Source organism: Protopterus annectens, chromosome 7.part0, assembly GCF_019279795.1.
Source record: "Protopterus annectens isolate FY-2018-M chromosome 7.part0, PAN1.0, whole genome shotgun sequence".
In the NCBI taxonomy this organism is placed as follows: domain Eukaryota; kingdom Metazoa; phylum Chordata; order Ceratodontiformes; family Protopteridae; genus Protopterus; species Protopterus annectens.
The window spans coordinates 1,716,955,925-1,716,970,230 of NC_056739.1; the positions used below are offsets into that span (position 1 = coordinate 1,716,955,925).

The 14,306-nt window shown below is 44.6% G+C and overlaps 1 protein-coding gene across 1 annotated transcript in view; it reads left to right on the forward strand.

Moving 5' to 3' along the window:
- CTDSPL2 (CTD small phosphatase like 2) overlaps positions 1-14,306 on the forward strand; it is a gene marked incomplete in the record, with an annotated part of 2,284,573 nt that overhangs the window by 1,135,984 nt on the left and 1,134,283 nt on the right. Inside the window, 1 exon segment of the mRNA XM_044078258.1 lies at positions 13,855-13,966. Within this exon segment, the coding sequence (XP_043934193.1) occupies positions 13,855-13,966 (112 nt within the window).

Below are 14,306 nucleotides of genomic sequence, written 5' to 3' on the forward strand. Positions count from 1 at the left end.
GGAAGCCCTTACAAATGCCTTCTATGAACACCTTCAGGACTGCATGGATCAGGCAATCCCAAATAAAACCAAGACTCTTTCCACCAAGGGCAAACGTCCAGTCTGGTGGACCCCAGCCATAAACAAACTTTACAATAAGAGGAGAAAGCTATTACATGATAGAGCAAAGTCCCAAAAAGGGAAGGCATCTTTGATCAGTACTAGCAAGAAACTACGATCCCTCATAAAATCATCCAAGGCCAACTTTGAGAAAAAAATTGCCATAGATTCAAAAGACAATCATAAGGCCTTCTTCAGCTATGTGAGAAACCTGGGTGGAAACTCCCAGATATGCTCAGAATTAGTCCAAAATGATACAAAAATCAGTGAACCCACAGACATTGCCAACATACTGGCAGACAGGTTCAGCGCAAACTTCACCCCCCCCCCCAAAAGGAGAGATAACTATCCCAACAGAGTGTAGCCTCCCAGACATCTCAAATGCGCAGGTGAAAGCTGCTTTCTCTAAAGCTAAAAACACAGCATCAATGGGACCGGATGGTGTCCCCGGCTGTGTGCTACATGAACTCAATGAAGAACTAAACCCGCACATAAGGCAGCTGTTTAATCTTAGCCTTACCACAGGACATGTGCCCAAGGAGTGGCGTATGGCAACTGTGGTCCCACTCCACAAAGGCGGTGCCTCTACGGACCCTGGTAATTACCGCCCCATAAGCTTAACAAGCCTTGTCTGCAAAGCTATGGAGAGGATCATAATGGAACTCATAAACAAGGACATAGGGGACTTGCAGACCTTGGACCCAACCCAGTTTGGCTTTGTCAAGGACAGATCTTGCCTTTTGAACCTGGTCGACTTCTTCGAAACGGTTACCAAGGCCATTGATGAGGGAAAGGCAGTCCATACAGCCTACCTTGACCTTGCAAAAGCTTTCGACACAATACCCCACTCGGGTATCATAGAGAAACTTACCAGCTTAAATGTAAACCCATATGTCACAAGATGGGTTGCAAACTGGCTAAAGGACAGAACCCACAGGGTTAGAGTTGCTGGAGCCATGTCAGACTCCAAGCCGGTTACAAGTGGTGTCCCACAGGGCTCAGTCCTTGGCCCCCTTTTGTTCGGCATCTACTTCTCAGAAGTACAGGCAAACATAGGAGGACTATGGCTGACAAAGTTTGAGGATGACTGCAAACTGGGTGCCATAGTGGATAGTACATCGGACACAGACATCCTTCAGAGGGGTCTCACGGAAACTGATAGCTGGTGCCAGAGCCATGGCCTGAAGTTAAACGCAAAAAAGTGTATAGTCATACCCTTCGGGAAAAACAAGGTAACTCCAAGCTACCATATAGGTGGCAACCCACTAAGCACAGAAGAGGTTATCAGGGACCTGGGTACCCAGGTTGACAGTGGCCTCTCGTTTGACACTCACGTTGCTAAAGTGGTTCGAAAGACCTTCTACATTGCCCATCTGATCATGAAGGGATTCACATCCAGAACAAGTGAGGTCATTGTTCCCCTGTACTCTTCACTTATCAGACCAATGATAGAGTACAATGCCCCATTCGGGATGTATCTCACCCGACACCTGCAGCAATTGGAGAGACCCCAAAAGTTCCTCACCAAAAGGATAAAGGGACTCCAAAACCTGTCATATACTGCCAGACTGAAGAAACTCCAACTCTATTCAGTTGCATACCGTCTGCTCAGAGGTGACCTGTGCCTGACGTACAAGGCCATGACCAACCCGGAATTAATGGACATGCTCCACCTCAAAAAATCCAAATCCACCAGAACCACTAGAGCAAGTGACTTAAACCTTAGCACGGATATAAATAGGACGTGCTGGAGGGATAGATTTATCACCCAGAGACTCCCCATGCTGTGGAATAAAATCCCGGTCCATGTGAGGCAGAGCACCTCGCTGGCTCTGTTCAAGAGAAATCTTGACCGGTGGATGGGAGATCGTAGGTTTACCCCGGGAATCATCTCTGTGTCACTGCTGGACAGAGGCACAACAAACTAATGGGCACATTATTTCTAACATAAGGGGTGGCGTAAGCCACATAACTTTGGGCTAGGCTTATAAATGCCTTAGGGCAGATAGCCTAGTATAAACTTATGAACCACTCATTCTTACCCCCTTTGCAGACTAGCCATGACTTTGTGGGACACAGCATTGACTTACCAAGTACATCTGCAGGCACAATTCCTGACAGGAAAGATAAATACTCTGGCAGACGAGCTAAGCAGAAACCTCATGGATCCCCACGAGTGGAAATTGGATCCACAAGTCTTCAGCGTGATAACAAGGAAATGGAGATGCCTGGATATAGATCTAGTTGCCTCTCCTCACAACTACCAAATAAAAAGATTCTGCACAAGGACTTTTCACAGACAGGCATGGAAAGTGGACGCCCAATCTTTCAGCTGGAAAAGATTAGCAGTATATGCCTTTCCTCCACTGCCTCTCTTCCCCAAGGTACTCCTAAAAGTCAGACAAGAGAAGCCAAAGATGATACTGATTGCCCCAGACCAGCCCCACCAGCACTGGTATCCAGTCCTAAGGCACTTGTCTCAATGCTCTGCTTGGACCTTGCCTCAAATACCTCATCTACTATCCCAACAAAACAATCAGATCTTGCACAGCCAACTAAAGACCTTAAATCTGGCATAATGGCGGATAATGTAGTGATACAAAACGCGCCTCTCACTAAAGCTGTAATGGATGTAATTTTGGAGGCCAGAAGGCCTAGTACCAGAAAATCTTTCACTGGAAAATGGAAGAGATTCTCTGCTTGGAACCAGGCACAAGGAATTGACACATTTGTACCAAATATTCCTCAGATTTTGCAATACTTAACTGAGATGCTGGACAAAGGCCTATCCTTTTCATCAATTACAATTCATGCCTCTGCCATTTCGGCTCATTACAATACAGAGCCACCAATCTTTTCTCATCCTTTAAGGCGGTACCTCAGAGGAGCCAAAAACTTAAGGCCTCCAAGAAGATCACCAATACCAGCATAGGACCTCAATTATGTTTTGGAAAAACTCACCCTGCCTCCTTTTGAGCCAGCCGCTACAGCTGATATAACGTTTTTATCTTGGAAAATAGCTCTGCTCCTAGCAATAACCTCTGCAAGATGAGTCTCAGAGCTACAGGCACTCACGGCTGTGGAACCTTTTATCATTTTTTATCTAGACAGGGTTTTCCTGAGGACAAACCCGACATTTATGCCTAACATAGTGTCCAGTGTGGCCCTTAACCAAACTATTCATCTGCCTACTTTTTATCCAAACCCACAGAATAAGGGGGAGATAATTCCGCATTCTTTGGACATACACAGGCAGCTACGCTTCTACTTGGACAGAACCAAAGCTTTCAGAAAGACAGAGCAACTACTAGTGGCATATGCTGCAGGATCACAAGGAAAGGCTATCTCAAAGCAGACTATTTCAAAGTGGATAGGCCACTGCATTCGTTTCTGCTATTCACAACATGGCAAGCCAGTGCCCAAGGGCATTAGGCCACATTCAACCAGAGCAGCAGCCACTTCAGCAGCCTTCCTCAGGGGCGTAGCAACCAAAGACATTTTAGAGGCTGCTACCTGGAGTTCAGTGCACACCTTTACAAAGCACCATCATTTATCACTCTAGTCTAAATCCAGGGCAGGCTTTGCCACTGCAGTTCTGCAGGGCCTCATAGCCGCTCCTAATGCTATTTAGCTCCAGCCTCCCAACCATAGCTTTGGGATTCAACCCAAGTGTAATGACTGCAACAGTGAAACACGAAGAACATAGTACAGTTGTGTACACTTACCATAAATGTAGATGTTCGAGTGTATTCACTGTTGCAGTCCAGGTTACCAACCCACCATCCCCCATATCGCTGCTGCAACTTGTCTGCACTTCTCTAATCCATACAACCTATGTGGTGTATTTGCTTGTAGATGAAGGTATTATATATTTTGGTGCATGCATGTTTTTTTTGGCATATTTTCAGCCTATCTTTTTGGGGGCACCTGACATCTGGGGCAAGAAAAACTGAAGAAAATGGCGTCAGCTGCATCTTTTATACCCCTGGTGCACTGACGTCAGGGAAGAGGCGACAGCAACCGACGCCGGACCTAGACTTTGGAATTCGGGCCGACTGAGGGTAGCCTGCCAGCAGGATAACCCAAGTGTAATGACTGCAACAGTGAATACACTCGAACATCTACATTAATGTAAGTGTACACAACTGTACTTTTCTTTCTCTGACATCCTAGAGATTTTGAGGCAAAGAGGTGACTGGCCATCCAAAGCCCCCTCCGAAGAGAAGTTGGTGTTCCTGAAGGCCTTTGGTGCTCAGCCCTCCGCCTCCTGGGGGTCTCCACCCTTCAACGAGCTTCTGGATCGTGTTTGTCGAAGGGTGTGAGAAACCCCTGACTCTGTGGAACCAGTCCACAGGAGACCAAATAAATTTTCGTCTGCCCCTCCTGATAAGGAATTTCTAGCCAAGGGAGTCCCTGTGGATGCCATGGTGGTGGCAGCGGCCACCCAGAAGGAATTAGCTGAGACTTCTTCCACCGTCCATCCCCCTAACAAGGAGTCTAGGACTATGGACCGGTACGAGAAGCATACATTTTCTTCAGCGGCCTTTACTTTACGCTCACACTTTACACGGTGCCAGAGAGATCTCCTAAAGGATCTTGGAGATACTCTAACGGGTAACGTTTCTGAGGCGGTGGCTCAAAAGGTCAACGCTCAGTTGTCTACCCTCAATTCTATTGCAAACTCCTCCATGAGGCTGATCTCCCACGCAGCTGAGGGAGCGAGTAGGCCAGCAATTTCAGGAGTTGCTCTTAGGAGACAGGCCTGGATGCGCCTTTGTCATTTTGTGGAGGCCTTCAAGTCTTCATTCACCGACGCCCCGTTTGATGGTTCCTCTTTGTTCGGAACCAAGGTGAAAGACACTCTCACTAGGTGAGAGCAAGAGGGAAAAACTCTGTCTGCTGTAGGAGTCCATTTTTCCCTTCACTCTAGGCTTTATCCCAAGGCCCAGAGGGGGGGGAAGATGTGGTTCAAGAAATGACAGAGGTTTTTTTTCCCGGTGCACAAGGTGAGCCCCCCTCCAGAGGCAGGGGAGGGAGTGGTTATTCAGATAGATGCCGCCGTAGGGGCAGAGGAGGCCCACGCAACTCGGGAGACCGCGATTCCTTTCGTGGTTCTTCCTACCGCCACTCCTGATGGGAGGGCCTGACTGTGCGTTTCCAGAGCCAGTCGGGGGCCGAATCTCATTATACCCGGAGGCCTGGCAAGATACCACCCAGGACCAATGGGTTCTACAAATAATTTCCGGAGGATATGTCATTCCCTTCTCATCAAATCCCCCTCCAATCAAGAAAATCCCAGATGTTCCACCCAGTGAAAGGGATTCCGCAGCTTCAGATGTTTCAAAGCTGCTAGAAAAAGGAGCCATCCAACATGTCCCCTCAGACCAGATCAGATTAGGGACTTACTCCAGATTCTTTTTGGTGCCGAAAAGGACAGGGAACCCGAGACCCATTTTGGATCTCAGCCGATTGAACACCCATGTGCAAAAGTCTAAGTTCCGAACGGTCACGTTGCAGTCTATTCTCCCATTGTTGGGAAAAGTGTGGATGTGCTCCATCGACCTCAAGGATGCTTACTACCACATAAAGATGGACAGGGCATCCAGAAGTCACCTACGCTTCCGGCTGGGAGCCAGTCACTTTCAGTTTTGAGCCCTGCCCTTTGGTCTCACCATAGCCCCCAGGGTGTTTACCAAATGCATGGCAGTGGTGACTGCTCACTTGAGACGCCAGGGATTCCAAGTGTTTCCATACCTGGACAACTGGCTCCTTACTGCTACCACCAAGCATCTGCTAATTCAGACCAGAGACACTGCTATCAACCTGTGTCAACAGTTGGGCATCACCTTGAACTGGGAAAAATCTGCCTTGTTGCCCGCGTGTCACTTTTATAGGTGCCGAATTAGACACTGTCCTCATGTGGGCGTTTCTACCACAGGAAAGAATCAGTCCTACAACAACAGGTTTACGCCTTGCTCCCTCTGAGAAGAGTGAAGGCAAGATTGGTCCTCCAATTGGGGACGATGGCTGCTACAGTTGTTAGTCCCCCTGGCAAGGTTACATATGAGGCTCCTTCAGTGGCTACTCTTCACCCAATTGTCTCTTCATCGTCTTCCACTTTCTCACCCTATTCTACTTAGACAGGTGCAAACAGGATCAAGGTTGGTGGCTTCACACTGACAACATCAATGCGGGAAAGCCCTTCGTTCCTTCGCCTCCGGTTGCCACGGTGACCATGGATGCCTCCCAGATGGGGTGGGGGGGCATTATCTAGGCAGGACAATCCAAGGCACGTGGCAAGAGCACGAGATGCATCTGCATATCAATGTCCTGGAGATGAGAGCAGTGCTACTAGCGTTGCAAGCACTTCAGAGCTTTCTTCCTCTCGGGACTATTGCAATCCACTCAGACAATATGTCGGTGGTATGGTATCTGAGAAAACGGGGAGGAACCAAGTTGTATCCCCTTTGCAGAGGCGCCATGCGAGTGTGGCAGTGGGCAGTGTCTTCCCAACGTTTTCTGGTAGCAACGCACATTCTGGGGAAGTCCAATGTGATTGCAGACAGGCTAAGCAGAGCTATTCTGATGCCTCACGAGTGGTCCCTGAACTGTCAAGTTGCGGAGAAGATTTTCGGCAGGTGGGGCCAGCCCCCTCTATGCCAAATGAAGCAGCTACTTCACCCTTATCTCCCTCCTCAGGGGGAGTCACCCAGGGACACTCTAGTCCACGATTGGCCATCTGGTCTACTATATGCCTTCCCTCCGGTTCCCTTGCTGTCAAAGGTTATTCAGAATGCGCAATCCTTGGGAAGCAAAATGATTCTGATTGCTCCACACTGCCCTCGTCAAATTTAGTTCCCCTTTCTCCATCCCTATCTCATGGACGCTCCTTGGATTCTGGACCCACAACCAGACTTACTGGCTCACATGTCAGGGCAGCTCCATCCCTCTCTTCGGACCCTCCGGTTGACAGCCTGGCTACTCCACTTCCGTCATCGTCATTAGTTAGGCTTCACCAGTTTTTGCCGGAGGTGTTTCATAGTCTATCTTCCTCTCATAAGCCTTCAACCAGGAAGATTTATTACAGCAAATGGAAGAGGTTTTCCATCTGGGCACATGCCAAAAAGATTGACCCTTACACAGCTCCAATCTCGTCAGTATTGGAGTTCCTTTCTATGCTTTTCAACCAGGGTTCAGCTGCCGCAACCATTAAAGACCAGTTGGCGGCGATTTCTACCTTTCATGTCGCAGACGAACCTAGCCTAATGGCACATAGATTCTGTAAGGCTTTCCTGAAGGGCACTTTGTTGCTTCGTCCTCCTGTCTCTGAACCTGTTATGCCTTGGGACTTAAACTTTGTTCTACACGGTCTTACTTCACCCCCTTTTGAGCCTGCAGCCACTTGTGATTTAAAATTCTTAACTTGGAAGACTGTCTTTTTGGTAGCCATCACGTCAGCCAGATGTGTTTTGGAGCTTCATGCTTTATCAATCAAACCTCCTTACTTGATTTTTCATAAGGACAGGGTTTCTCTCAGACCGAATCCTTCCTTTCTTCCCAAAGTAGCGCCAGTTAGTAACCTTAACCAGTCCATTGAATTGCCAGTGTTTTCCCCGTTCTCAAACAAGGCATAATTCAAATTTCATCAGTTGGATGTGCACAGGCAATTACGATTTTATTTGCACAGAACGAAGGACCTCAGAAAATCGGATCAGTTGTTTTTCATTTTCGGAAAACAGAATTGGGTCTCCTGTTTCCAAAGTCACGTTGGTCCAGGTGGATTTCCAGTTGTGTTCCTTTCATTTATACTTCAGGGGGAAGAGATTTACCATTCCGAGTGAAGGCTCACTCTACCCGGTCTGTATCTACATCTACAGCTTTTCAGGCCAGATTGTCTATGGATGATATTTGTACTGCGGCTACTTGGGCATCTCCTCACACCTTTGTTACTCATTACAAGTTAGATGTGGTATCTAGAGGCAGGTCTTCCTTTGGTTCCACAGTGCTCAGGAGTATTTTCCACTGAGCCTCCCAGGATTTAGGTGCTGGGGACGCTGTCCCACGAGTAAGCATGTAGGTGAGATTGGACTACATAACATCAAGAAGTTATGTATTCACCATAACGTTCGATGTATGTAGTCCTCCTCGCTTTACATTCTTACTTACCCCCCCCCCCCACACCTTCCTCCGTCCTGGAGGATCTGGTTAGGTCTGGTTTCAGAGTTCCCTTCATTCGTGGTTTGTTCTTCCTTCCTTAGGTGTTATGCATGGAGAATGAGTGCTGGTGCTCGCAGCAAACTAGATCTGGGGGTAGAGAGCAGTGCAACATGGGATACCATCTTAGCCCAGCCAATAGAAAGACTTCGAGCTAAAAGTATATCCGAGTCGGAGCCAACATTCGGCTCCGAACCCACCGGTAAGAATGTGAGGTGAGATGGACTACATACATCAAACATTATGGTGAGTACATAACTTCTTGTTTCATTTACCTATGTCAATTTATGAAAGAAGCTACTGTTCCAAGCCTTTCTTAAAAGTGCCAAAATTGTATTTGTTTTCTTTATATATTTATGTAACTATAGTAGTCTGAAGATCCTTACAGGCACAGTCTAGGTCATAAGCAAAAAAGGCATCTGCAGTAAGTACAGTAAAATGCGTACATTACAAATTTGAGGATAAATAAAACAAGCCATATATAATACTAGCATGAAGGAAGGCAAAAAAAAAATAGTACATGAGTAAGTCAGTGTTTACAGTAATTTCAGTTGTAATGCCAGAAAGAATGAGCACCAAAGAAAACTATGCATAAATGCATGACGGTATTTACAGATATGTAAACCACTAGTCCTGTATCCCCTTTTGTGTTTTGCAAATAGATGGCAGATAAGAATGTGTCATAAATATACCAGTGTAAATAAATCACTAAAGTATCCCAACTTCTTCAGGAATTATGCCAAGCTGTCTGTGACATCTGCCTGGAAATTCTCAGAGTTCTGGTTTCATTGCCTCCACAACTCCTTTGGCCAGGCTTCACATGAGAAAATTTCAGTGGTACCTCAGGTCATTCTGGTCTCAGTGCTGACACCTTTTATAGGTTCCAGTTCTGGATTTGTAAGAAGGGAGTTACAGTTGGTGGACTAATTCTCTCAGCTCAAGTCTCCCGTTCTCCCTTCCTGCCTCTCCATTCTCTCACAGTGTTGCTTGTGGGGGTACGGGGTTGTAGCCAAAGCAGTGAAAGTGCAAGGTCTATGGACAAACTGGACAGAGAAAAGCACATAAATGTCAGATATGTTGGCAGTCATCAATGCTCTAAAAGCCTTAAATCATCTGTGGTCTACTGGACATCTACAAGGTATCACAGACTACACCCCAATGATGTTAAATATAAGCAAACAAGGAGGTACCAGCTCTAACCCCCCCCTTTGCAAACTTGTCATGGTATCCTGGGAGAGGTAACATTTCATCTCAGTTTGACTTGACTCTACAGGCTTCTTGCACAACCTCAGAACCAAATATTGTAGCAGACAAGCTGAGCAGGACCAGGACATAACATCTTAAATTAAAACTACACTAGGGGGTCTTCTAAGAATTGATCCAGCTGTGGGGAACACTTTGAATAGATCTGTCTCCTTTCAAAATAGACAAATTGTGCTCCGGTATTCATTGCAAACAGGCCTGGAAGACAGATGCTTTCTCATTCCCATGGATGTGGATGCTCCTTTATACTTTACACGCTTTTCACTGATATCCAAGGTTTTTCTAAAGATCCATAGGTAGTTTTGGCAACTCCCTTTTGGTCCAGGCAGCAGTAGTACTCGCTTTTGAAATTTGGCAAAGGCATTACCATAGGCTTTCTAACAGACTAAATCTACTCACACAAGACAAAAGGGTGTGTGATGCATCTCATCTCCAAACTGCAAGACAATGCCTGGATGATGGTCTTTATACGTTTTAGGCACCTATTTTCTGAGGACATATTAAAGGAGGGAAGAAAACCTACTACTCGAAAGTCATATATTAGCAAATGGGGAAAAAGATTTTTCAGTGTGTGCCAAGAGAAGAACAAGGACCATTTGAAGGGCTAGGGTGGTTCTGGTTCTGCAGTTGTGTGTATTGTCGTCTTGCCTGTTTTACTGCTCTGCCAAAGTGTACTTGCCAGCATGGCTGACCATGGATCCCTGTCTTTCAATGCACATGTAAAAATGTTTTTGAAAGAAATGTTACATACTGAGCCTTCTAGAAAACAGATGGCTCCTCCCTGGATCTTAATTTTGTCTTGGAAAATGTAACCATTCTATTTGAACTAGCTAGTCAGTAGTCAGACTGAGATGAGGTTCTTAGCATGGAAAACAGTTTTGCTGATTACTTTGACTTCTAAGTTGTAAGTTCTTATGCTGGATCAACCTTCTGTTTTGTTCAGTTCAGACAGTTCACATATGCCTAAATTGGTGTCCAAGTTTACTTTGACCCAAGCTATCCATCTCTGCCTTCTTTCCAAAGCCTAAAAACAAGGGAGAAAGAAAACTCTGTACTTTGGATGTCCACAGCGAATTCTGATATTATCTTGACAGAACTGAATCCTGGAGCTATGATCAGTTCATTTCTTCTGAAGGTAAGAAGAAAGTACAATCTTTGTCAGAACATACCTTTTCCAAATGGCTGTCTAATGATATTACCTTTTGTTATACCCACTACAGTAATTATATTCCAGAAAGGGTCTTGGATTTATCTGTGGCTTTTTAGAAAGGATTGGATTCTAGTAGTGTTGAAGAAGCAGCAACTTGGTCCTCTGCATACCGTTACAAAGCACTACAAACTAGGTCCTTCTCCATCTTTGCTAGGGACCATTCTAGGCTCCTGTAACCTTATCTGTTCTCCTCCCAGTCAGCTTACACTGCGGTAGTCCACCCATAGAGTTCAGGCTACTGCAGCAGTGATCAAGATGATGAGCATAGTGTAGTTGTATAAGTAAAGTTACCAAAACAGTACATGTTTGAATGATGGTTGCTGCAGTAGCCGGCCGCTCCCTCCCTCCACACCCTTATTTTTGTATGTTTTTGTTGCCAGTGAGAGGACCTTTATTTTCTTAGCATTGACCTTTTCTGGGCTCTAGCCTTCCTGTCTTGGTTGATATAAAAGCTCTGAAGTACTTGTTGCCCAAACCACTCTTTCTTCAGCGCTGCTTGAGCTGATTAACAGTTTGGGTGTGTGGAAGGTGCCCTTAAGAAGCTGGCCAGCTGTTGTATCCTTATTAGGATATTACCCATATAGCTTGGGGCTACTGCAGCATTTACTGTTATGGTAGGGTTATTTACATAAATGTACTTTTCCTGTCTTGGACGACAATATTTTTAGATGTAGTAATCTCCGCTAGGATTGTTTTCTGAACTACAAGCCTTTGTGTGCAGTGAGTCTTTCCTTAATTTCTATTTTTTTCAAAGGACATGGTTACATTGAACATGAAACCTCCTCCTTGCTCAGGGTAAAGGTAGCCACAGACGTGGCCTTATACCAATGTTATTACTGCCAGTAGTTTTTCCTGCATCTCCAAAACAAAATGTAATTCTACACTCCCTGTATGTGCACCAGCATTTGAGGGTAATGCCTAGACAAGTAAAAGATTTTAGGAAAGCAGTTCACTTTTTTGTGGCATGTGCTGAAAATAAGAATGGGTTGCCTGTGTCTAAACAGGCCATTGCTAATGGGCAGCATAGAGAGCTTCTAGAAGATGAAATTGAGTTTCATTCTATTAGAGGCCATTAAATGAGGTTAAGTGTACAAGCTGTTTTTGAAGCAGCTTTGTGGTGTCTGCTCATATGTTTTTCAAGCTTCAGAGACCGGACATTATGTCAGAAGACCGGAACAGGATTTTCTTTGACCATTCATAAGGGCATACTACCTACCTCTGCCATATCTCCAGTCACCCTAGCTCTAGAGACTGCCAACATTTTGGCCTTCCTCAAAGCTGTAACTGCAACAGTGAACCATATGCAAGTAGTCCAGTCATCTGGTCAGACTATAATAGTTATAGATGTTTGTGTGTAGCCACTGTTGCAGTTCTGTTTCTTACCCATCTCTCCCTTTAAACCAAGGGACTGTGAAGCCATGGTGGGTTCACATCCCTTTTCCCTTCCTGCCCTATATTTTGTCATGCTTTCTCTTGCTCCCCTTTCCTTTTTTTCCAAGTGATGCTGGAGGGTAAGATGGTCCCCACTGCATTGCCAGAACCCTTGGCTTCCAGTATGAGTACACTATACCTTTCCATATCTTACAGTTGATGCACTTGATGGTGGACCAGGGAATGACTAAATATAGGTAGGTATGTAATGCAGAGACATCTGAAGGGGTGGTCTATATCAGTTTGGTTGAGTGGGAAGGATGCTCAGCTCTGAAGGTCTTTCCAGATGTCAGACCTAAGTCTGTGGCAGCGTATGCTTTTATTTTTTTTTTTTGGGGGGGGGGGGGGGGGTAAGACTTAGACCAAGTTGAGGCAGGGAAATTTTCCCATTTTTGATGGGCACTCTCGTTCCATGTTTTACATAGTGTGCATGAGTAGTTGATTTCATTTATTATGCTCTCTGTGCCAACAGAAACTTTATTATTGTAATTTTCAGATGTTAATGTTTCTTTTCTGGAAAATAAGAAGAAATTTGACAAAATAAAGTTTACTTTACAGGCATCAGTGCAATGGCCATTTATCTTCATTGCACACAATAAGAATATTTTTGTCTGCTTCTTTTAACTTCAGTAGTCAGGCTTTATTTGGTATAGCTATACTTCAGAATTTGTTCTTCAGAACTTTAATGCTTGGGCTATGCCGTTAGTCTTTCTTTCCACATAGATTTATTATTACTGCTTGAGATTTTAGCCTAATTACAGGACCCCTCAAGGGTGGTTCTCTGTGTTGAGTACACTAGGTGCATTCTTAATGTTAATTGGTCTGTGAGAAAACCTGCTTTGATGGATGTGGAATACTCTCCCATCATTGCTATCAGAGTGGTCCTGTCATTCATCGTTGGCTATTATTGCTCACTGCAAATAGTGCAGATACAGACATCTATATTTGTTATCAGTGTAGGTTACATTTACGTTTTTGGTTTGTGTGAAGGTGTTTGGTGATGATTGGATATGAACTGTCTATTTTTGGGGACAGGTGTGCTTCCATAGCAGGGACATGATTTCATGGTATACATTGGCAAGGAGCATGTGAAGTCCCAAGTGTGGTAATTTTTGAAAAATATTGCAAATTCTGTTTAGTGGAAAGTACAGAACCAACCATAGTACCCATGAAGGAGAGGGCCTTCCTGTTAGGGTACTGAAAGAAAGAATGCATGTATTACATTTTTTTCTGGGAGTCAGATATTTTCCCTTGCCAATGACGACTATAGAGACCAGCTTGTCTTTGACAAGAGTCTCACTTTATTTGGTCATTATTTTGCATACTGTACTTCTTTACAGAGCGTGACTCCTTTCAAGGATAGCAGTTGTTGGATGTATTTTCGGGTAACACTGTATTAGACTGCATACAGAGTATGAGGCACATTAGATGGCATATTGCATTTCTTTTGGTAGTTATTGCAGTTCAGCCAGAGACTTAAGAGTAAATGAAGTGTTAAGTAAAAAGGTGATAAGTATGAACTTGTGTGTTTTTTTCCCCAAAATTGCCAATGTTTTCTGAATTCTGTTATTTTTGTTTTTGTAGTTTTTAAATGCATGTGTTTAATAATTTAACTGTCTGTTTCTTTTTACTTGTAGTTATTACTTCATCAAGCACATTCCAGCACTAACTGAGGAGCAATTGAACAGGAAACCAGCTCTTCCACTGAAAACAAGAAGCACACCCGAATTCTCACTAGTCTTGGATTTAGTAAGTTGGCTGTGTTAGAAATAGCTGTGAGTAACCTTTAGAAATGTCCATTTTCTGTTTTACAAGTCAGGACCATACAACATAGCTGAGTATTGTCTGGGAATTGGATTTACAACAAGTTTCTGAATTCAAGAAGTTGGTGTTGCACTGTACTTCATTTAGTGTTCCTCCTAGGATTCCCCTAATTTTTATACCCCGTGTTTGTAGCTTCATAACTCACTGCTATTTTTCTTTACCTTTATCGACACTTACCTACGTTATTGCCTATGTTTCATAAATTATTATTGTAGGTGTGATGGATAATTTGTTTAGTCTTAAACCATATACTGGGATTATTATA